The sequence below is a fragment of the Papio anubis genome, chromosome 7, assembly GCF_008728515.1.
Source record: "Papio anubis isolate 15944 chromosome 7, Panubis1.0, whole genome shotgun sequence".
NCBI classification, from domain to species: domain Eukaryota; kingdom Metazoa; phylum Chordata; class Mammalia; order Primates; family Cercopithecidae; genus Papio; species Papio anubis.
The window spans coordinates 148521797-148548009 of NC_044982.1; the positions used below are offsets into that span (position 1 = coordinate 148521797).

At 35.3% G+C, this 26213-nt stretch overlaps 1 protein-coding gene across 1 annotated transcript in view; it reads right to left on the minus strand.

Annotated features, from left to right (window-relative positions):
• Positions 1-1701: 1701 nt before the first annotated feature.
• Positions 1702-26213, minus strand: part of FAM98B (family with sequence similarity 98 member B) — a 32988-nt gene continuing 8476 nt past the window's right edge. The window contains exons 2-8 of the mRNA XM_003900750.5: positions 24618-24763; positions 23356-23490; positions 18067-18245; positions 14865-14945; positions 14150-14266; positions 6354-6521; positions 1702-3624 (exon numbers count right to left, since the gene is read on the minus strand). Of these exons, the coding sequence (XP_003900799.1) occupies positions 3232-3624; positions 6354-6521; positions 14150-14266; positions 14865-14945; positions 18067-18245; positions 23356-23490; positions 24618-24763 (1219 nt within the window). The 3' untranslated portion in view covers positions 1702-3231. The remainder of the gene's footprint in view (positions 3625-6353; positions 6522-14149; positions 14267-14864; positions 14946-18066; positions 18246-23355; positions 23491-24617; positions 24764-26213) is intronic.

The window sequence follows — 26213 nt, forward strand, 5'->3', positions numbered from 1 at the left end:
TTAAAATTTTCTAAATCTTTTTACAACACAAAGAAGTAACACTATAGAAATATTCAATCTCTTTCCATCTTATTCATAACTTACAGTGGTCCCCAAATATTAAGTCTATAAATACTTAACATTAAAGGAGACAGACTTGAGGTTGTCCCTTCTCTGTGGCTTTTAATTCCACAGTTTCATCTAAGCAAAATAGCAAGTAAAGAAGAGATCCTTTGAAGCTATGTATAAAATTGGTAACGACAGCTCAATCCAGGTTACAGACCTACTCAGGGCAATTTATTTGTGGTCATGATTATTTAGAATGATCAGACATAGCCACAATTTTCCCTTAATCGCCAGCTAATTTTGGTTTAACCAAACCAATGGAGAGAGAGGAAACATTTCAGTCAAATTCCTCCGTGGAATGCATTCTGGAACATTTAGATGGGTGTGTATTTATCATTTGGGCAATTCATAATACTTCATACAAAGTAATGAAGTCACACTGACTGCCTGATCCTGAAGGCGAGATTAAACTGCCTGCTCACCTCCCCCATTTTCATCCCCACATTTCTCTCACCTGTGCTCCTTCCAAGGTATAGATAGTATCACTGCTCAGGACATTTTTCTGGTCACAAATTTTTTTTAGGTTGTCATGCCGCCTCTTGTCACAAATACAGGTAATAAGATGTTTTTTATTTAAAGTGTTTTCCTTTTTCTGTTTAATGAGGCAAGGTTTCCCTGATCTGCAGAACAAAAGTAAGTTCAAAGAAACCCTTGTTTCCCTTTCAATGCGTGCTTATGAGTAATAGTGTGGTGATTATGTATAGACAGAATACATGCTCTTTATATGGTCCAAAGGAAAGATGACTACTTTAGGCAGAAATTCCCAGTAAGATCATGTCTATATGTGCTATTAGATACCAGGCTGGACAAAAAGAGAAGAAAAAGGGGAAGGACAATGAGGTAATTAAAAAATGAAATTGAGAACCAGGCAAACAAGAATGAAAAGGAGATATCAAAAAAAGTGTTAGATTTTAGGAAGCAGTAGCATGCCTCCATGGTGTATTGCACTCAATGTATAAAATATTTTCAGACTATGGCCTTTCACATTAAGGCCCCAAATCTCCTTCCTGCTATTCTAGATACTGCTCAGCAAACTGTTCTACAAAAGAAGTTTTGACTGAACAAAGATTATCAGGAAAATCCCACTTTACAGGAGAAAGAGTAAAATATTAGAGTCTACCTGATTCAGCTTTTCATTCAATTAAGGTTTATAGGATGTGTACATAGGAGTGGTTTCAGCTCCAACATGATTCCAGGAGCAAGTGCTAAACTTTGACAGGAAATAAGTGATTGCAGTGAATAACGCAAGCAGCGCTCCTAAAGAAATCTTACGGAAAATCTAATGAAACTGATGAACTGTTGTTTCTGCCATATTTATCATAAACCTTTAGTGGTAAAAAAGTTGAAAGTAGTTGTAAATCTCCTTCATCAGCAACTAATGCTACCAAAAAAGAAATGAGGCAGAAAGTAAAGGTTTTAAATGAAGATTTTTAAATAACTTTTGAAATATTTTACTCAAATATTTTCTGAAAATTTTTTAAAAATTATTTTTCAGAGTTCATAACTACTGATAAAGGTATTTTCTTAATTATGGAAAGTCTTTTTTCAGCTATCACAAATGAAATTATATCTTTTCATTAAATATACACACACAAAAAATAACCAAAAAATTTTATATTTTCCTACCTTAAACACATTTCTTCAAAGGGTTAGCTTGAAAAATACATGTCTAAGATTACAGAATATTCAATAGTTACTTTTAAGGTTTTAACATTAGATTTTACCACAGAGTTTACCAAAAAAAATAACAACAAAAAAACTTGCTAAACATCAAATACCACTTGTCCACTGGGAACAATTCAGCTTTCTATCAGTTGAGTTGGTTGGATCACATTAAGTTGTTATGCACAGGTATTGACCAGAAGCCTACAATGAGATACAGATTTTACACTGAGATTGAAAAAATTTACAGGACCAGCTCTTTTTCTCTAACTCTCTACACTAAGAGAAAAATACATTACTTGCCCTACATCTTAAGGCATTCAAATAGGCCCTCTATAAGTTTTTAACAAATTGTATTTGTACTTAGGTCTTTATGAAACAACCCAAGATGACGCTAAGTGTCTCATTCCTCATTTGACAAATGAGGACAAATCACTCCTTGAGAACTAAGGTCATTTCAATCCACAGCACCCCTGACCTAGTGCCATGATTCAGATTCACAACTCTTGATAGCTAAGACGTTGACTGTTCCAACTAGCAAACCACATATAGCCATTCCCTAACTTTGTGTTTCCCAAATCTAGCTGTGAATCAGAATTACCAAGGGATGCCTTAGCCCTACCCTTGATCTACTGAAGCAGGAAATTACTGCCTTAATTCTGTGTGATACAGGTCAGCCTGTCTTTTAATATTTGGATATCTAAAGTGAGAGCATATATGATGAAGAGACCAGTTTATAGGACTATTTCTCACACCATCATGTGAAGCTGGTATGTATCTTTGCTCCATTGAAGTATTTCTGACCTCAATCTTAAAACTTTGCTTTGTCAAACAAAATCATGCAGATTTCAAATCCAATTAGAAAATAAGTATGTACAGTAAAAAACTTGGGCTTCAATTAGTGAAACTTTAACAGAAACACGGCTAGAGAGGAATCTCCTCCTATAAGAGATAAAAATGATTCACAACAACTGCCTACTAAATACTGGAAGTGCCTTTCCCTATTTTGTAAAATCAAATGAAAAACCCACAAAACACATCCACAGCAATACAGGTGAGGCAAGGGTCTATATTCCTTTCCATTACAGGTGGGGTCATTTATATGTCTAAACCTGAACAAAATACAGGTAACAATCTAAATTCAATCATGACAATAAAATACTTTCCATTTTCCAAGTTTGATGGTATTATTTACATTTTAAAAAATAATTTTTGTTCTTTTGTTTTTTAAAAAGACACAACATGCTCAAGGGTACATAGAATATGGAAAAAGTCTTCACTTCATTTGAGAGATCAACTGGTAGTAAAAAACGATGTTCTTACATATTAACAATTCAAGAATGGTATCACCAGGGAGTCTAACATGGTGTTTACTTCAAAGATGATATTCAAGTATGTTATTTAGAACACTATGTCTAATGTATCTATAAAGAAGCAAGCACTGCTATCTGATTTTTGTAGTTTTTAGTATCTTCTATATCCACCACCACCACCACCACCTCCTCCTCCATATGGATCTCCATAGCCTCTTCCACCATAGCCCCCTCTTCCACCATAACCCCCTCTTCCACCATAATCTCCCCTGCCTTGGAAACCTCCTCTACCACCTCCTCCTCCTCCCCCCCACCCTCCTCCCCCTCCCCCTCCCCCACCACCTCCCCAACCTCCTCCACCCCCCCAGCCACCTCTTCCACCCCCACCCCCACCACCTCCTCTACCACCACCTCCACCACCACCACCCCAACCACCCCTTCCACCGCCGCCTTCTTGTCTCTTTTGCCAAGGGGGCATTTCTGGGGGTGGTGGTTCAATTTCATTCGGCCGGCCTCCCCTGTCAGGCACCCTTCCCATCAGCACCTGTGTGAAGAAACATTTTCTTTTAGTTTCTAATATTTTAAAAGTTAAAGTTTACATAAAAGTTTCAAGTGATGTTGTTTCTAATAAACAGAAGCCAATATTTAAGGACATGAAAGTATCAGACATGGCAATACAATTGAATATTAAAAATATTAAGTGTGGGATAAGGAGAAATCTGTTCAAGGATACAAAATCACGGCTAGACAGGAGTAATAAATTCTAGTTTTCTACACCATTGTATGATGACTATAGTTAATATATAGCTTCAAATAGCTACAAGGAGGATATTGAATGTTCCCAACACAGAGATGATAAATGTTTGAGAGGGATATGCCAATTACCCCTGTCTGATCACTATACATTGTATGTATCAAAACATCACTATGTTCATACATACGTACAATTACTGTGTTTCAGTTTAAAAAATAATTTTACTTCCTGTTTACCAAGTCTGATGAAAAAAGAAAAAATGAATTTTTAAAAAAAGGAAATATGAAAAAATATATGTGATACAAGACAAATTCCTTAGAATATACATATACACATATATATATTTTTTGTTTGTTTGTTTGAGACAGAGTCTCGCTCTGTCACCCAGGCTGGAGTGCAGTGGTGTGATCTCAGCTCAATGCAAGCTCCACCTCCTGGGTTCATGCCATTCTCCTGCCTCAGCCTCCCAAGTAGCTGGGACTACAGGCGCCCGCCACCACGCCCAGCTAATTTTTTGTATTTTAGTGGAGATGGGGTTTCATCGTGTTAGCCAGGATGGTCTCGATCTCCTGACCTCGTGATCCACCCGCGTTGGCCTCCCAAAGTGCTGGGAATACAGGCGTTAGCCACCGTACCTGGCCTAGAATATATTATTTTTAAATGATCTGAGAGAGTATTTTTGAAACTTAAAGGCTTAATTTTTTCTCACTTAAATTCGTTTAGCAAATTCTGTAACAGATGTAGTACCCACTTCACTAAGAAGTTTCTTTAGGAAAACATTTTTTTATATATATAACGACATACCTTACGTTCATACCATTTATACAACAACAACTCTGGACTTTCCATTGCCATTGATTTGGTAATTGATTATCCAATAAAAGATTATATTCCTAAGCACATTTCATTTCAAAAATCTATGAAGTATATACAACATGGGACCTTAATGAGGTCAGAGATTGATATAAAAACTGTAATTCCAGGTATCACCGCAAAGAGAGAGAAGGATTCTCAATGAACTACTTCTTTTAAGAAACTTAAGCTCACTGACTTTCAGTGATGATAATGCCATGTTATTATAAGGAAAACACAGTTGATATAATTCCTTTACTATGCTTTATAATCCTTTCAAAAATACACTACGGAAGAGTTTAAGTATCCAACCTTCTGTAGAAAGCAGCAGCTTTATATGCCATGAGCAGAGGAAAGATAGCAATAAGAAGGGTGTCATCTGCTCACCACAGACAAGGGGAAGCCAATAGCTTCCTGCTACTGCCTTTCAGGAAGGAAAGTAAAACAGCAACTGCCTCAACCAAAATGACCAGCTAATTATACACTTCCATTGATCCTCTAAATCAAAACCAAGTTTAGGATTTATGTCACAAATGAAAGATAAAAAGTGCAATATCCTCAATGTGAGACAAGGTTCTAAGTATGCAACATTCTTTTAAAGACGGCAATGATGTCCTAATTACCAAATCCAAAAAACAGCCTTTCCTGGTTATTATTCTCACTGGTCTCTCTACCAAACATGGTATGTTGGTGGGCATATGGAGATGCCAGAACTGATCATAAGACTACCCTCAAATAATGAGACCATAAATTATAAACTCAGAAGAGATGGCCAATGTTGCTGCTTACAGAAATAGAACTCTTGATCCAGCAAGACTAAATTATAACCCAATGCAAAATGTTAGGTAATATATTTAAAGAGAGAACACTTTCAGAAGATAGGATTGAGCCACAGTGGAAGCACAGAGGCAAACACTGGTGATGCCTAATTTAGCGATAATTAGAAAAATGACTTTAAAAACAACCATCCTTCTGAAAAGGTATTTTATCTCAAGTTACACTGAGTGAGAAGCGATGCTTTAAAATTATCCAAATCCCTTATTTCTGATTTTTTGCTCTTTTGTAATAAAGTTTGCCATGGAGTGCTCTACCTAAATGAACAAGACATGCCAGTAAAGCTGACATAAACATACTAAATTAGTTTGTTGTTATTGCTGTTGTAAAGTAAAAAATTCAGTTTCCTTGAGTTTAAGACTACTGTCAGAGAAATTGATGTATACTCCAAATCAGGAAACAGAAGCTCAAAGAGGTTCAGTAGCTTGCCCGGGTCATTTCTGTAAGTAAATGATAGAGCTAGGATGGGAACCCAGATTGGTCTGACTCTAAAGCACGAACTCTTCTTTCCTTCACACCAAGGATGTAAGAAATCTGTTAGTACTTGAAACAATTACTTTTCAGAAAGCTGGAAAAGAATTCTTGCTAAAGCTTTGACAAAAACAATTCGTAATTCCTCTAATTCAGATAATACTTTGATTTATGAATACACAAATTCAAGTGAATACACATACATACACAAAAATAACATAACTAAGCCTAGACTGAACCCCCCTGCCACTCTTTCTTCTAAATATTTACCAGGACATGAAAGAAAAATAGGTTAAAATTTGTAAAAACATTAAGTAGGATATTATCAGTTCATTTTCCACTGTGCTGAAAGAAACACCAACCTTATTGATGGCACATGCGGTCTTCTCCCGGCTGGTGCCACTGCTTGTCCTAATGATCTTGGATAGATCTTCACGAGCAGCAAGCAGATGTGCCATCGTAACTGTTGTCTTGGGTGACAAAGCATAACGTTTAGGCTGATAAATTCTTGCTATATCATCTGTTTTTACCTAAATGACAAAAGGTAAGGAAAAAAGGAAGAAAAATACATTTTAATGAAAGAGCAAAAACAATCATAACCCTTAGAAAGAAAGAAAAAGAGATAAAGAATAAGCAAGGAATTAGAAAAGAGCAAAAACACCCACATATCTGATAATTTAGGAATAATTTAGAACAAATAAAATAGACCAACAAGTGTTAAAAATATGTAACTACCAGCAACAACTCACTAAAAAATAACAAAAAAATTCTATTCATATTAACAAAAAAAATAACTAAAAAATAGTTTTACCAAAACCACATACAGGACCTTCAAAAGGGAACATCAGTAAATCTTGCAAACAAAAGGCAAACTTGTATAAATGGTAAGAAACACCAAGTTTCTGTATTGGGACATTAAGTATTATTGTCAGTTTTCCCCAGAATTAACTTATAATCCTACAGAAATAGTTTTTGAGAGAATGAAAACAAAAAAAGAATCTAAAGTTAAATCCAGAAACTCAATATGTAAGAATAACTAAAAGCATCTTGTGCCGGGCGCGGTGGCTCAAGCCTGTAATCCCAGCACTTTGGGAGGCCGAGACGGGCGGATCACAAGGTCAGGAGATCGAGACCATCCTGGCTAACCCGGTGAAACCCCGTCTCTACTAAAAAATACAAAAAACTAGCTGGGCGAGGTGGCGGGCGCCTGTAGTCCCAGCTACTCTGGAGGCTGAGGCAGGAGAATGGCGTGAACCCGGGAGGCGGAGCTTGCAGTGAGCTGAGATCCGGCCACTGCACTCCAGCCTGGGGGACAGAGCGAGACTCCGTCTCAAAAAAAAAAAAAAAAAAAAAAAAAAAAAAGCATCTTGAAAAATAATCCTACCAAATATTAATATGCTATAATACAAAATTATCATCTTAACAGTTAACATTTAATGAGCACTTATTAAACGTGCCAGAATGCTGTTCACTTAGTAAGGCATTATTTCTTTAATCCTCAAAATATCCTTTTAGAGTGGTTGGTTTTTATTATGCCCTTTTGCAGATAGGAAAAAAAAAATGAGGCATAGAAAGCTTAAGTTAGTTCTCCAAAATATAGAGAGAATCCTAGCTCTGCCCACTTACTAACAAAGGCCCACCTGACCCGCAAGCACAGGTCTAGTATAGATAACAGTTTGCTATCCTACCTCCATCTAATTAACTAGAACTTGGGAGAAAAAAAAAAAAGGTGGATGAAATAGTATATTGAGACTCAGAGCCTCATAAATCTATGAATGCAATAAATGATAAAGGAGACATCACCGATCAACGAGAAAAGGAAAGGATTATCTCTTAAATGGTGCTGGAATGACCTGGTGGCTATCTGTAATAACAATAATATGGCACACCATATAACAAAGGGAATTCCAAAGAGAATAAAACGTTAACTGAGGTTTAATTTTAAATTTAGAAACAATTACATTACAAAAAATAAAATTTCTATACTTCAAAAGACATAAAACAACATCTACTGACAACTGGGGAAAATATTTTCAACAAATAATTCAACCAGCAAACATCCTTTATATATAAAAAGCTCAAACAAAAGGAAAACAGAATTGTACAGGAAATAAAATGGCAAGATATATAAATAAAAGTTTTAAAAAAAGGAAATTCAAATGACTAATAAGCTTATGAAAAAAGTTCAACTTTGTCAATAATAAGAACAGACAAAACAAGTTAGTCTTTTTAACCACCAAGTTAGCAATAAAGAGGCTAAAGTGAGACAACATTTCATTTACCTTACTGACAGGAGTTTAAATTCATATAAACTTAACTGGAAAACAATTTGGCCATGGGAAGCGAGAGCATTAAGAGACATAACCTTTGACACAGTAAATTTCCTTTAGGAATCCACCATAAAATTTTACTTTGAAATTTATATATAAAAAATTATACATAGAAACATGCCTGGTATTGTTAATATAGAAAAAAAATGTATAAAATAAGAGAATTAAGTAAATTACTGAATCACTGTGATAAAACATAATGCAGCCATAAGGACACTGAAAGAAATTTAGTACTGTTATATGCTATGACATGGATGAACCTTGGAAACATTATGCTACATCAAAGAAACCAGAAGCAGAAGCCACATATTGTATGATTCTGTTAATATGAAATGTTCAAAGGCAAATCAACAGAAACATAAAGTATAGTATAGTAATAGTTGCCAGGGCATGGAGGTAGGGAGTATTGGGAATGACTGCTGAGAGGTAGCTATGTCATTTTGGGATGATGGAAGTGTTATGGAATTACATATAGGGTTATAGAACACAGTGAACAGACTAAAAACCACTGAATTGTATACTTTGGTATATTTTGGCCAGGCACAGTGGCTCACTCCTGTAATCTCAGCATTTTGGGAGGCTGAAGTGGGAGGATCACTTGAGGTCAGGAGTATGAGACCAGCCTGGGCAACACGGCAAAACCCCGTCTCTATTTAAAAAAAAAAAAAAAAAAATTTAATTAGCCAGGTGTGGTGGCACACGTCTGTAGTCCCAGCTGCTTGAGAGGCTGCAGTGGGAGGATCGCTTGACCCTCCAGTGAGCTGCAGTGAGCTAGGATGATGGCACTGCACTGCAGCCTGGGCAACAAGACTATACCTCAAAAATAAAAATAAAATGGTAAATTTTATGTTAATTATATTGCAAAAAAATTAAAAATTAATTTCAAAAAGGGTACTAAAATAGAGTTTTTAGAGATATCGGAAAATGGTTACAATATATTTAGTGAAAAAGCATGCTATAAAATTACAATCACAGTATTATCTCGATACTAGCTAAACAGTAAAGAAACTACATAATCTTTCGAATAAATGACTATAATCTTTTTGAAAGGCAACTGTGGAGTATGCATCAACAGCCTTAAAATCATTTCCTTTAATCAAGGTATTTCACTTTTAGGAATACATCATGGACATGAACAAAAATTTAGCTGTCAAGGATTTTATTACAGGGTCAAAGAGGCAAAATCAGAGAAAACCTCAGTATCTATCAATACAGTATATATATGCATATAATAAAATATTGTGCAAAGATTTAAACTGCTGTAGAACAAAGTTGATAACGGTCACTCAACAATATCGGACACATTTTCCTATCATTAAAATAGGGAGAAAATGATAAAGATATAATAAATTTAACAAGTTTAACAAGAAAACTTAGTATACAAAGACATATAATCATATAATCAATTGAAAAAGACCAAATGAAAGGTCAAAACTGATCCATACATAGCCTAAGGAAAATATATTTTTAAAACCCTTCCCAAATAAGAAAAAAACAAAAACACAACCTCCTTGTCCTAAAACATGAAGAAAGACCAAGATGAGACAATAAAATATCAAGATATTTCCTAAAGGAATATTTGCTCAAAGTTCCCACTGAAGTCCAGTTAGGGGGTCAAACATGCCCATGAATCTATGTCACTGAATGTTGAAAGAATATGTCAAAACTCATTTGTTTTGGATTTCTCTGTAATCTTAATGCCAACATTGAAAATATCAAAGTACAGTAGGACAATTTTAATGCCACTACCATTCACAATTTGCCAAATATTCCTAAATTCCTTTTTCCTCAATAAAATTCTGTTAGGTTAAACTGGAGACCCAACATATATACAACCTCTATTAAGTTTCCAGAGCTCAGTAAGGCTGGTGCTTCCCACACATCTGAACTCTATTCCATTTCTTGAGGTCAGCAATCATGTCATCTACTTCGTTGGTAACTTATAGTTCTTAACAGCATCTGAGCTTCTTGCACAAAGCAGTTACTCCAATGAAATACACAGACATCCCGTGGAGTTCATCCTGGCGCACATGCAGAAGTGAATCAGGCTTCAACCACCCAAGAAGCTGATTAGATATTACACACACAAATCTTCTATACCTAATCATAGGCAGTATTGAGATGTTCATCCTCAACCAGGTACATAGTACATGACATATACAAAGTGCTGAATGTTTATTAAAGAAAATGCATGAATGATGATCTTTAATACCTCTTCTAACCACTCTTCACTTTTCTGTATCTGTCAGGTGTTTGGAAAGAGACTCTGTGTAAAACACATGAGAGAGGATTTCTAGGTAAATGAGTCATACTGAAGACACTAAATTATAAAAGGTACATATATCCTAAATTATAAAAGGTACAGATAAAAAGGGAACCAACATTTCAAAACACTCAAAGTCTATTTGTAAAACAGTCCATGCCTCCAACCCCTGGTGACATGCTGCTACTCCTTTCCTGGACAAATTAAAATACAGTATATAGGAAAAAAAAAAAAAAAAAATGAGGTTTCTCTTCCTGAAAAAATGAGCAACTACAAAGACCACACGTTGGCATTAAGAATTGCCACAGCACATCGGCCAGCTCCAAAGTCTGACGTTAATGATCCCTAATAATGACTGTAGTTCCCAACAGGCTTTATCGTGCTTTACTCTTTTCTTTTTAAGAGACTGTGACTCGCTATGTTGATCAGGCTGGTTTTGAACTCCTGGCCTCAAGTAATCCTCCCAGCTCAACCTCCCAAAGTGTTGAGATTATACGTGTGAGCACAGCACCTGCCCTCCCACCCCAACTGCCTTTATTATTAGAGACAGAGTCTTGCTCTGTCGCCCAAGCTGTAGTGCAGTGGCATGATTACAGCTCACTGCAGCCTCAAACTCCTGGGCTCAAGTGATCCTCCCGCCCCAGCCTCCTGAGTAGCTGGGACTATAGGCACACACTACCATGGAGAGCCGGTGCTTTACTCTTAAATATGGACAACCAAAAACCACTATGCAGCAGAAGAAGCCACCAACATGAGAGAGACCAAGAAAAACAACTAAATAAACAAAAAATTATGCTGGAGGAAACAGATAATTGAAAGTAGAAAAAAAAAATTACAAAAGCAAAGTTTCTTTACTCAAGATGATAGTATACCAAAAAATATTTTTAAAAAATCAAGAAACAAAAAGAATTTAAGGAAATTTTTTAAATAATTGCAGAAACAAAAATTCAACACCAACTATAAAATAAAGTTAAAAACATTTCTGAGAGTGAATCAAAAAAGGGAAAGAGAGGGAAAATGAGAGGAAAAAATAAAACAACTTAAGTGGGTCTATCTAGAATGTTTAATATCTGACTAAAGCATTTCAGAAAGAGAATAAAGAAAACAAAAGGGAAAAATAAATAAAGGAAAATATAAAAGCTGAAAGAGTCTACATATTGAAAGGTTCATCTAGTAAGGCATGATGAATGAAAAAAAAACTCAGACCAACATATGTTTTGCAATTTCAGAACTCCAAGGATAAATAGTCCAAAAGCTTACAGAGAAAAATAATAGGTCACACAAAAACACAGAATGGAGTCAGTTTTCTTAACAGCAGCATTAAATAGTTGAAAACGATGATGCAATGCCTTCAATATTCTTAGAGAAATATATTTTCAACCTAGAATTTTATATTCAAATGTGAAAGCAGACTAAACATTTTCAAAATGCAAGAGATTGAGAAAAATCACCTCCTATGCACTCCTTGTTTGGAAATTACTTGTGGATTTCCTACAACAGAACAAGGGGATAAACAAAGAGTGACCATGGGATCTAGAAGGTAGTAGAGCAGCCAAGGATAGCCATGCAAACAGCCCAAACTGCAATAAGTGGATGCAAGTTTCTCAGAGAAAAAGTATACAGAAAATGGAGAACTCGGCCGTGCGCAGTGGCTCACGCCTGTAATCCCAGCACTTTGGGAGGCCGAGGCGAGCGGATCACGAGGTCAGGAGATAAGACCATCCTGGCTAACATGGTGAAACTCCATCTCTGCTAAAAAAAAAAAATACAAAAAAATCAGCCGGGCGTGGTGGCGGGCGCCTGTGGTCCCAGCTACTCGGGAGGCTGAGGCAGGAGAATGGTGTGAACCCGGGAGGCGGAGCTTGCAGTGAGCCGAGACCGTGCCACTGCACTCCAGCCTGGGCGACAGAGCAAGACTCCGTCTCAAGAAAAAAAAAAAACAAAATGGAGAACTCATTAGAAGACCTAATTTTTCAAACTACAGTTAAAAAAAAAAAAAAAGCATTTTATCATATTGCAGAAATACAATGCAAGAAAAAATAAAATTCATTTAGAAGCCCCTTTGTAAGTTGATTAGTCCTCCAAAGATGTCCACATCCTAATTCCTGAAACCTGTGAATGTTACCTTGCAGATGCAGGTGTGATTAAGTTAAACATCTTGAGATGGAGAGGTTATTTTGTATTAGCTGTGTGGGCCTAATATAATCACAAGGGTCCTCATAAGGGAGAGACAGGAGTGTCAGGGACAGGAGAAGGCAATGTGACAATGGAAGCAGAGAGAGAGAGAAAGGCTGGAAGATTTTATTAGGCTACTGGCTCTGAAGAGAGGAGATGAAGCCAAGAGCTAAACTATGCAGGTGGTATTTAGGAGCTAGGAAATGCAAGGAAACAGATTCTCCCCTAAAGCATCTAGGAAGAATGCAACCCTGCCAATACCTTCACTTCAGGACTGCTAATCTCCAAATTTTAAGAGAATAAATCTGTATTACTTAAGCTACTAAATTTGTGGTAAACTTTCACAGCAGCCATAGGAAACTAATACATCACATGGAAAGAGACATCATGTGAAAGACAAGGTAACAGAAGCACCATACTCATGAGAAGCTAATGCCTGATGATCTGAGGTGGAACAGTTTCATGACAAAACCCTCCCCCTGCCCCCCGACCCTCCGTGGAAAAACTGTTTTCCACGAAACCAGTCCCTGGCGCCAAAAAGTTTGGGAATTGCTGGCATAAGTGACCCCAACTGGTCTAACATGGGGCAGAAGAACTGCCCAGTTAATCCAAAAAATGTAAAAATAATAATACCTGAAATTCCACTTGCAGTCAAGATCATCGGCACCAGATTTACTCTCCCACCTGAAACAACTAAAAAACTGGATAACCCACGTGATGTGAACCAATGATGGTCAGACAATGGACATCAAGGAACACAGGACAATGATCCCTAAGTGAGGAGAAGGCCTGTAATTGTCTCAGCTTACTGCCTGGAGAGTTTCCAGGTGATGATGCAGGGTGGGGAGAACGGGGGTGAGGAGTGATCCCAGACTAAGCATGGGTACAGATTAGAGGCATAAAATGGGAGTGATGGGACACAGCTCTTTAGAAAGCTATCTGAAGAGATTCAAATTTGGAAATGCCCTCACCTCCCAACCCCCTCCTCAACTGAAACACATTCTATATTCATCCAGCCTTAGGATACTTTTAAGACCTGTTGGCATCAGCACTACCTGCAACTATTCTTATATCCTGCTTTCTTGTTACATTGCTCACCATATCTATCTCGTTATCTCATATGATGCCCCTTTCTTTTATGCATATCCTGGCATAAATCACAGTATCTATGAGTTTAAAATAAATGTCAAAACTGTGGGGAAAAAATAAGTTATATGCAACAGGGATTTATACAAGACCAGGATCATCTTGTAAGACCAGCAGTTGGCCTGGACATGTAGTTGAGATAGCGATGAAGTGCAAATATGGCATGGTTACATAACAGACAAGCAAGGCAGAAGAGCTGTTATAGGCTACCACCTACAGGACACATATGGGAAAACAGCCTTACCTTTGCTCTATCAGACCATCCAAAGGACTGTACAGTCACATCTAATCGTTTCATTAACATTCGCCGGCGGCACTCATATTCACAGGAAAGAGCATCATTTATTCTTTCAAGTTGTTCCTTAAAAATTTGGAGACAAAAATAATAAACTTTAGATTCTTTCATTCTGCAAAGAAAAGAAATCTGAAAACTGTGCTAAGTACTTCCTACTGAGTCAAAAGATATTGTACTTACTCACCATTTTCTGTTCCCATGAGACTTTACAGTAAATTATTTAAATACTAAAGCATAACCGAAAGAACATTTATGATATCCAGAAGACATTAAACATACAAATTAAATTCCACCTGTTGGCAGAGTAAACCTTATCTGTAATCAAATATGTTAATTTAAGTAAAACATTTACCTGCTAAGCACTCTGGACCAATAAGAAAAGAAAATACCAATAACTCATCTTGCTGGCTTTGAGCCTCTGTTCTTTTCAGATGACAGCTGTGCTAGCACATTGAGCATTATAAATATTCTCAACCAGGTATTTTTAAAAATTAATTAGTAATTTAACTAATGTTAGGAAATATCACTCTAGAAGATCAATCAATTTTAACTCTACAAAATAATATACACATACTATATATTGCAAAATAGATGTTCATTTATAAAATTAAGTCATATTTACTAATTTAATTACATAAAATTAATAACAAAAAGGGGGATTTACCGCCTGTTCTGAAGTTAAATCAATTTTCAGCAGTGGTTTTCCCACATGATTTTTCTGGACCTTTGAGAGAATATCTTTCACCTAAAAGTAAATATGAAAGATTGTGAAAAATGTATATTCCTAATTTAAAACAATCTTATGCTTGTTTAAAGTATTGCTCTGAACACTACAGAATAGTAAAGTGACATAATTAAAATATACCATCACACACCAGAATACCACTAAAAACAGAGTATCTTTTTCAAAAAAGCACATTATATTTATTCAAGCTATAGAACACATTCTTTCCCAGCATAAGAATGAACATACCCAGACAGTTAAAGAAGTACCTAGGTTCTACTATGAGAATCTGTGTCTTAGTGAAATAACTTTGGAGTTCCTACTTAAGATAGCACTTTCCTACTTCCTAGTACATTTTCAAAAGGTATACTAAAACCTTTCACCAGCACATTGATTTTTCTCAAATAAATGCTATGTATACATTCCAGTTGTAAGTATTCTCATTCATTGTTCAGCAAGACAACATAAGGGAAGAAGCCATCTATCTCAATTACGGTCATCATGTACATATTTTCATTACTTGTGCAAAGCCCCTAATTTAAATTACTTGAAACATTTTTATTTTGATAAATAAGATATTAGGCATTTACTTTTCCTTTAGCAATATCAGGGTCATTCAGTAATTTATCCTCCTAACTAAAGGATTAATTTACCTTCCTGACTGGAGAATCCATCATTAGCTAAAGAAAATATTTACAAAACCAAATGAAATATTTACAATTTTTTTCTAATCAAGGGCAGTTCAGATTTTGAGGAGCATGAAGCTTATTTAATGTTGAGGGCAATCTTTAAGGAAAGAATTCAAAATTAGCTTGGAGGCTGGAGTTGCAGTGTGGAGTAACTGTAAATGGGCACAGTGGAGATTTCTTCTGAGGGTGATGGAAAAGCTCTAAATTAAAGAGTTTGGTGATGGTTGTTCAACTCTGTAAATATACGAAAATGCACTGAACTATATATATATATATACTCAAAATGGGCAAATTTTATGGCATGATTACATTTCAAAAATGGTGTTTTAAAAAAATTAGCTTAGAAAGAACCTACGCAAATAAGAGACTCCAAAACTTCAGCTTTAGTAGCTTCACAGCAAATCTACATCTACAATGATACAATTTCTGTACTGATACATTTTTTACATATTTTAAAGAAATTATTATTTTCTTAAAACGGACCATTTCTGTAGATTCTCCAACTATTGTAAATATCTCCAATTTTAGGTTTTTTTCATACATTATAAAAAGTATGAGTTGTAACTCCTCACTCCAGAGGAATTCTCAATGTATACTTGTAGTTTGTTATGTGTAATCATATTCAGCTCCATTCCTAGGATTCCAACATTACGTAATAGTTTTAATAAATCTGAAAAATCACTTGTTATAGAGTAAGTTAAGGGCACAGGCTGTGAAGGTTGACTACCTGGGTTTAAACCTCAGGTCTACCACTATTTAGAAATTCGCTTGTTTAACTTATTAAATCTTTCAGTACCTCAGTTTCCTCGCATGGTTGTCTAGGTAATACTACACAGGGGTGATGTATTACCCATAACCTTGGGTGATGTGAGAATTGAGTTATTACATATAAACATTTACTCACATGGGTGATGTTAGTATTAAGTGAGTTATTACATGTAAACATTTAGAAAAGTGAATGCTATATATTTGCTGTTATTATACCACCACTATATATTTGTTGTAATTATACCACTATAATTACACATTTGAACAACTTTAAGTTAGAAAATAATACTTTCCTTCCCCAGTGATAACAAAGTGTCTTCTGGACAAATCACATGTAGAAGCAAGAAAACATGAAAACTTTTACTTTTGGTTAAAAACTGAATAGAGTAGGAAGACCTTTTAAGGAAGTATTTAGCCAAGATGGTCATAGTAACAACTACCTTATAATTAGTATGCCAGTATTTGAACCTAGGCATTACAGACTGCTTCCAAGTAGGGAAAGGAGGTAATTGAGAATGTTGTTAATACTAAATAAAACCCATAAAAAGGAATAGCCACTTTGAGAAGCACTAGAAAATTATGATGAGCTCAGAAATCTGTCTAATTTGAAATAGTCCCAGAAAATTTAGTAAACCCCAGATCAGTCTTCATCCAGAGGAAAACAGAAAAAAATTCTGAAGAGTAACTTGTTAACTCTCTAAGAATGTTTTTGAGCTGAGATTCATAGACTTAGTCTCTGGTTTGCAAGTTCTACCAAAAAAAATTTTTTTAGTCTTCTGTTTTTATCTTAATGACACTATAATTCTCTTACATTCATTAAGACAAACCTTATTTTTCAGTTCATAAATTATCAATGCAAAAGAGATCTTTACTGAACAAGGATTTAGTTTAAGGCACTGTGTCTAAAAATGGAGTTATGTACTTATTCTTGAAGGTTAGGCAAGAATTTTATTTTCCTTTAAAATGAATCCTGTATTATTCCCCTAGAGGACTGCATATTTAACAAATGAAACCCAGGAACTAGGCCAGAATTTGGTCTGTGAGAGTAGCATCCTCTCTAATATACGGCTTGACTGCGAACAAGAGTTGTTCACTAACTGGGAAAAAAAAAAATGCCAAAGTACATAAGGTACATAGTTTGTAGTTGTTTTTAACTATCCCCATCAGGGTCCTAATTAATACATTCTTCCATTCATTATATAATGCATTTACTCTTACTAAACATTTATCCACCAAAAACTGTGCATGCTCACTGCTAAAGAAACCACACTGCAATTCTATTAACATCCATTTTCTTAAAAGTTTACTCTCCTTTGACTTTGTAGGATAACTCTACTTCTTTCTTCCTTTTCTCTTTCTCTTCTCTCTCTCTCTTTCTTCCTTTCTTTCTTTCTTATACTACATTACAACCCTGGTTAGGAAAGTGATCCTTAACTTTGCTAAGTGATTTCTATCATGTTAAACTCTGGCAAAGATGAAGCATTAAGATTTGATTCCTGAATATTAGCTACTGACAAATTAGGTCACAGGCCTGTTAGGTCTGAATCCAAAACTGGGTTAACATGAAGATAAACTCTTGAAATAAAATGTACGCTGCATAATTATAGGGAATAGTTTCATTTTTAATACAGCACTTACATGTTAGCATTCAGTTGAATTTGGGGGAAAATAAAACAAGATAATACCTTTGATTCCACTTGGTTTAGCATATGCGGAATGTCAGAAGTTGTTGACTTGGGTATACCAAGTGTATCAAACATAGCTTGAACTTCCTGATAAATGTCACTATTTTTATCTAATTGAGAATTTTTATGTTTCTTGTCCTGTAGTATCTGTGAAGCTTGAAGTTCTGTACTTAAAAATACTACAATAAAGAGAAAATAAATAATGTTAATACATGCATAAGAATCTCTTAAAATATTTCACTGAAATTATTCACTTAAAACAAGTATCAATTAATACCAATAATGCCAACTTACAAAGATCCAAAGAATACCAATAGCTGTAGAACACTGTAAACTTATAAATGAAATGATTCCCTAGTCCATAGCGTTACTTTCTTTTTTTTTAATGAAATGAGAAAAAACAACTAAAGCTATATAAAATAGACACCCTATTAAAATGCATTTACACTGTACTTTAAATGGTTGATTCATTTCACACTGGAGGAGCCCTAGTAGCTCCTACTGGAGTTAAGCAGGCAAAGATCCAGGCCCCACAAAACAGCAGCTTAACTTTCATCTACTTTACCTATAGAGGTTTAACCTAAGACTTAGTTTGAAACAGATGAATGGGCACAGAAAAAAGGGCACTAGAAGCGAAAAACTAAAATGAATTTATTTAATACTACCAGGAAAGAGAGAAATGGTTTATTTTATTCTCTTTGATTTCACACTAGCTGGTTTCAGTTCCATTTTAATTAACATATTAAATGATCTAGATTGCTATTTCAATAAGTACATGTTTACCAAGGACCTGTTCTGAGCCAGGAACGGTGTGAATAATGGGGATGCCAAGTCAAGGAAGATATGATGCCTACCCTCAAAGAGTATAAAATCCAGTAGTTGAGACCCACCACCAAATCAACAATTTAAAAACAGGTAAGAATGTGTAAGACTCTGGTAAATTATTCTGTCTCATATGTACAGAGCACACAGGTCAGGGGAGAACATACAGCTCTAACTTTAACTGATCTATAAGCACATAGAGCAATTTGAGTCAGGATAGAACACCCCAAACTGTTTACAAGTCCCTTTACTTTCACCGTTTCATCTAATCCTTTCAACAGCCATATTTAAGAAAATAACTCAAAAATCTTAAATGGTTATAGTCTTGTTTTAAAGAGACTCTTCACCACAGTAGGTAAGACTTTGTTTTTGGCTGGGCATGGTGGCTCACACCTATAATCCCAGCACTCAGATCACCTGAGGTTAGGAGTTCAAAACGAGCCTGGCCAACATGGTAAAATCCTGACTCTACTAAAAGTACAAAAATTAGCCAAGCGCAGTGGCACATGCCTGTAGGCCCAGCTACTACAGAGGCTGAGGCAGGAGAATTGCTTGAACCCAGAGGCGAAGGCTGCACTGAGCCAAGATCTTGCTATTGCACTCCAGCCTGGGTGACAGAGCAGATTCCATCTAAAAATAAATAAATAAATAAAAATTCTTTGTTTTTATTTGTTTCGTTAAAATTAGACATAAACGCCACAATTTAATATAGCAGTTTTAACTTCAGCTGAACAGAAAATACACCTGAAAAACAATTTAAAAGTACAGGTGCCAGGGTCCCATTCTCTGAGATTCTGAACAGTAGATCCAGAAGCAGGAGTTGGGCATCTGTGTGTGGTTTGTTTTAGACCCAGTGTGATTGTCAAGGACAGGCAAGATTGATAGTCACTGGTTTAAAGACTTTTCCATGCAGTCAAATATCAAAATATTAAGATCAATTATTAAACTTTAAGACCAATATTAAATTTTCTTTATGAGAACTACACTAAGGTCCTTTTGACTTAAAAACTTCATTAAGACCAGGTGTGGTGGCTCAGGCCTGTAATCCCAGTATTTTGGGAGGCTAAGGTGGGAGGACAGCTTGGGCGCAGGAGTTTAAGACCCACCTGGGCAACACAGACCCCATCTTTACAAAAGATTTTTTAAAAATTAGCTAGGCATGGTGGTGTATGCCTGTAGTTCTAGCCATGCAGGCTGAGGGAAGAGGATTGCTTAAGCTCCAGAGTTTGCAGGGGACCAGTGAGCTACAATCACACCATTGCACTCCAGCCTGGGCGACACAGTGAGACCCCATCTTATAATAAAAACTTGATTAAAACAGATTATCAGTTTTTCAAAAATTTATATTTTAGACAGAACCTTGGCTGAAGTCTATTGTTGCTGTATGGAAACATGCGTTCCCTATGTAAGAGTACAGACAAGAGTCTAGCATTTACGATGCTAATCCATGCAGATAGTAAGCAGTGTAGGGAAAAGTAAGCCTTCTTCCTTTTGCTGAACCTTAGATTCCCCCTCCCCAGAGGCAATCACCATTAATTTCTTGGGTACCCTTTTAGGCATGTGTGTGTATAGGTATTCAAGATACATAGTAGCCATCTACGTGCTTTTATATAAACAAGAATATGCTATACATGTTCTGTGTGTGTGTGTGTGTGTGTGTGTATATATATATATATACATATATATATATATATTTTTTTTGAGATGGAGTCTCCCGCTGTTGCCCAGGCTCGAGTGCAATGGTGCGATCTCGGCTCACTGCAAGCTCCGCCTCCCAGGTTCACGCCATTCTCCTGTCTCAGCCTCCCGAGTAGCTGGGACTACAGGCGCCCACCACCACGCCCGGCTAATTTTTTTTTTGTATTTTTTAGTAGAGATGGGGTTTCACCGTGCTAGCCAGGATGGTCTCGATCTCCTGACCTCGTGATCTGCCCGCCTCGGCCTCCCAAAGTGCTGGGATTACAGGCGTGAGCCACTGCGCTCAGCCATGTTCTGTATATTTATTTTGTGTTTACCAACATATCTTAGAGATCATTCCATATCAGCACATTTGATTTATCTGCATTCTTCCTATTACCTATCTAGTGACATCACTGCATTAATGTACCATTTCTATTTATCTATATTTATGGACACTCAGGTTTCTGGTCTTTTTGCTACTACAATGTCACAATGAACATGGTTTTCTTTTATCTTTGTACACTTGGGGAAATAGATATATATTCATAGACAAAGAATTGCCAAGTCAAAAGAATTGCCAAGTCCAAAGGCCTAGTGATTTTTAATGTGACACTGAAAATGTGTCCTCCTAAGAGGCTGTACAAGCTATTCTCCCATCACAGTCTAATATCTGTAGTATACGAAAAGGCTTACTCCCCCAAACTTCTATTATGATTTTTTGAGTGAAAAATGGTATCCTGTCATAAGTGATATTGTGCATCTTGTCATGCTTAGAAGCAGGTAAAAAAAATTTTCTGTAGAATGCATGTTCATGTCTTATGTATTTTACATATTTTCTCAGTGAATTTTTATCTTTTTTGTCTTGATTTATAAAAGCTCTTTACATGGTACAGAATTTGGCCCTTTTTATTTTATACATGTTGCAAACACTTTCAAAAAGAACACAAAGAAGCTTATTATATCAATATGATTAAAACAGTTGAACTGAAGAAAGAATAGATGCTGGTAAGACTGTGAACTGGTATAACCTTTCTGGAGCAAAATATGGCAACATACATCTAGACCAGAGACTATTTTAAATGTTCATAATCTTTGTCTAAGCAAGCAAAAATATAAACAAGGAAATCATTTCAAAATAGAAAAAAATCCAAATACCTCCAAATTTGAAATCTATTACACATAACGTTATGTCAATAGCAGAGCCAATTTATTTTTTCAAAAAAAAGGGATAGGGAAATAAAGAGATAAACAATATATCAAATGAAGAGGAGGAGAAAAAGCTGTAACAGGATCTTTATCTTATTTAAAAAATGAGTGAGAGTGTGAGAGTGTGTGTGTATGTACACAGAAGACAAAGACACAATATTCTAAGGAGTGAAATTATAAATGCTTTTATGTTTTATGTATTTTCTAAGATTTCTATAAGCATGTAATTTTTGAACATATAAAATTTACCATTTTAATCATTTTTAAGTATACAGTTCTATGACATCACCATCCATCTTCAGAACTTTTTCATCTTCCCCACTGAAACTCTGTACCCATTAAACACTAACTCCTCATCACCGCCCTCCTGAGCATGTTATTTTTATAATCAGAAAAAATGATATACTTCTCTTAAATCTCTTCTTTATTCCTACTTGTACCAGAAACCTGTATCACTACAATTGCTAAGCTTCTTAGCAGCTAAGGAAAAAAGGGAACCATGATGGATTACATAATTCTCATTGACTGATATTAAGGATATGCAAGTTCCTCTAGTCGGTGCTTCTTAGGTTCCTTTCTGTTCCAAAATACCTAAGAGTTACTGTGATCTCCCATTAACAGTGGTTCATTAAATCAGTGACTCGCACCAAATGGGAGGAAGATGGAGAACGGTGTATTGGGATGGAGGGAGAGGGCATATAATTTTTATCCCCACTCAACACATACAAGGTAATTTCAATGCCAATACTTTTAACACCACTAAACACACACACACACACACACACACACACACATTTCATCTCCAATGAAACAAACTTTATTAAAACACTAGCACCTAGGAGGAATATGTCACATGTAATCTTTTTATAAATGGTATAATCTGAAAGAGAAATCTTCAATAATAAAAGGTATTAGATTAGTCATTGTTTGTAGAACTTTAAAAACATTATAAAATTAACCTAAAGTAAAAAAATGATGAAAGAACCCAATACAAACATGGACCTACTATTTATGGCAATTGTTTGAATACAGTGTGATCTATATTCCAAATCCCTCCCTGATGAAACTGGTCACATATAAGTGTCCTAAAGGCACAAATTTTATCTTTTTTTTAAAAAAAAAAAAAAGCAAACAAACAACCCTCATATATCTCTAGTATCCAGAGCAGTTCCTGGTACAAGAGTAAGTGATCAACAATTTTTTTTTTAACAAATTATCATCCAGTGCCTAGTTTCAGAGAGCTTTAAGATTAAATAGGACCTTGGAGATCATCAACTTTAGCCACATAGTCAGGAATAATAATAACAGACAGAATGAGATAAAGAAAAAATTACTAAAGTACTATATAAATCACAAACACAGGACATTCTACATTGGCCAAATAAATCACAAGTGTTAGAAGGTATACTGGTAAAATTCATACTATATTATATAAACATTTCTGAGATAGCTTTGTATTTTAAGTAAAATATTAAAACCTTTTTAATATACAAAATGTCTAATGCTTCATTAATAAATCTTGACTTGAAAATAATAAAAACCATAGCAAACACATGCATTTAAATGTCCAACATAACTTACATAGAAGTTTCAAACAGTCCTCCTTCTTTTTTAAACGATCTTTAATATCTCCTGATATGAGTACAGAATATGGACATGCCATTTCTTTTAAAAAGCCACTTATCTCAAGCTGGAAGCTCTCTAGATCATCTCTTCCTTTAAAAAAGAAAAATCATAAAACATTTACTGAGCATTTACCATATAATCCAATACTATAAAATCTAGTCGTTTATTTCCATTTTACATTCAATTCTAAATTTTCACATTAAATCCTTAAATGTGTGATCACGAAGCTTATGTTTACAACTGAAATAGTAAAAGCATTATTATGGCTATAATTATTAATTCACTTCAGAGCAAATGATCCATTTCTACTGTATTTCTATATATTCAGAAAAATAAATGCAACCATTTAACCCTCAGTGCCTATCTTTATTTCATAATGTAATTACGTAGGCGGTCGTATTATATGTTTAGAATTCAACTTATTTTACTTTGCGTCAAGTGAACTGTTAGATCTGGCAAGGAAAAAACAACTGAAAAGTAAGGATAAGCTGGGTGCGGTAGCCCGTATCTGCAGTTTCAACTACTCAGGAGGGTGGGGTGAGAGAACTGCTTGACCCCAGGAGTTCAAGTCCAGTCTGGGCAACATAACAAGACCCCACCTCTTAAGAAAAAAAGGGATACCTTTCAAAGAAAAAGCTACTTTTGTGAATGCACAATTTTTAATTTTTCTTTTTATTATACTATTAATATCTGAAATTCTACCAAAGACCCACAGGACTCCAGTTACTAAGATGGTGATGAACTAAAGAAGCTTTATGAGCTAATACAGACGTTTTTAATAGAGGCATTCCTATGTGAATCCATATCCTGAGCTACAAGCTTCGGAACACAAATTAGGAATTACATATATATATAATATTTTAAGCCTTAATTCAACATGAGCACCATTCAAAAATTAAACTTTTAAATAATCAAATTCAGACCCTACTTTTTCTAAAAAACTATACTAAGGTTTAGACAGCAGATATCAGAGCTGTCAGGAAGAGAAAAAATAGCAGATAAACAGTAATTGCTTATAGTTTAATAGCAAATTTAAGTATCAATTTTGGATTAATATAAAATTTAATCCAAACGTGTTTACTACCACATACTGAAATTCTTTGGAATACGTGATTTTTCTTTGTACAGTGGGCACATTATTGATAAAATTATAAACCATAAGTTATCAGTTTATCTTACTATTAAACAGAAAAGTAAATAAAACATAATGGCAATACCAGCAGACGTGATACTTTCTTCCAAGTTGCATAATGATTTTATTTGAGAGCCTAACCAAATACAGAGCTCTGAAAATTCAGGTGAAGATAATCCACCCTCTGCTGCCTTCGTAAGGGCTTGCTCTTCTAACAATGGTCCTTTATACCTAGAAAGGAAGAAATACCAGTTAAAAACTAAGTAAGCCAAACAAACAAAAAAACTTTCAATACTCTGTGTCAAGGTCTGCTGCTTGTTTTTGTAAATAAAATGTTATTGGAACACAGCAATTAAATGTATTAATCCACAAATTAGCTATGGCTGTTTCCACACTACAATGGAAGAGCTAAGTAGTTGTAACTGAAAATGATCACTACATGGCCTTTTAAAGAAATGGTTTGCTGATTCCTGCTCTATATAATTAACACTTAGCTTTTTTCCTACGTTTTAACATTCCACAGTAAAATTATCTACCAATTTTAAGATAAATTCCACAGATATCACAAAGTCAAATACAGCATAAAGTCTAATAACCTTACATTAATTACAATAAAAGTGTGGTGAAAAAAAGCACAGATACAAATTACAAATTTAAAAAAGCTAAAGTTGAAAAGAACCTATTAGATCATTTTAATCTAAACCTTTTATTTTATTTTATTTATTTACTTATTTGTTTATTTTTCAGACAGGGTCTCACTCTGTCACCCTGGCGGGAGTGTAGTGACACAATCTGAGCTCACTGCAACCTCCGCCTCCTGGGTTCAAGCAATTCTCATGCCTCAGCCACCAGAGTAGCTAGGATTATGGGCACCCGCCACCACACACAGCTAATGTTTGTATTTTTAGTAGAAAGGAGGTTTAGCCGTGTTGGCCAGGCTCTCCTGAGCTCAAGCAATCCACTCACCTCAGCCTCCCAAAGTGCTGGGATTACAGGTGTGAGCCACCGTGACTGGCCTCATTTATTTATAATTTTACACTTTTAAACATTTCTGCAAGTTGTATTTCACAAGAATCTTAAATTTTCAAAACACTTTATATACTATCTTAACTAAATTACATGATCAGTTTTCTACTTTTATGGTTCTTTTTGTAACTGAACTTTTGTTAACATTATAAACTCACAGATAATATATTTGATGTGTTTTAATCCATTACAGTTATTATTCTTTTGATACTCAAATTTTTCTATGTCTGATTTGTAGTAGCCCATTCACGTAGGCCAATGGAGCCCCTTGTCTTGTCCCCTGTACTCTCTGAATACTTTCCTTGCTTTCTACAACATCATCTTCCTGCCTTAGACTTGGAATCAGGCATTTCTCCAAGGAGCCCCGATTCTTTTAATGGTATTTAGAGTACATAATCTGGTACCAAAGGTTGAGCACTGTTTCTATGCCTTTTTCAGAGAAACTATATTAGGAGTTCATATTGCTATTTCCAACTGGCATTTAGAATTGTAGGGGTTTTACTTATTTTGTTTTACATTTTTATCTTCTCTTACAATGACAAGTCTTGTTTTAATTAACATTTACAAATTCCTAATATATATTAAAATAGTTATAAATTACATATGGCTTCAGAATAGGAAATCTAGCTTACTACCAACAATAAAATTACAGTTT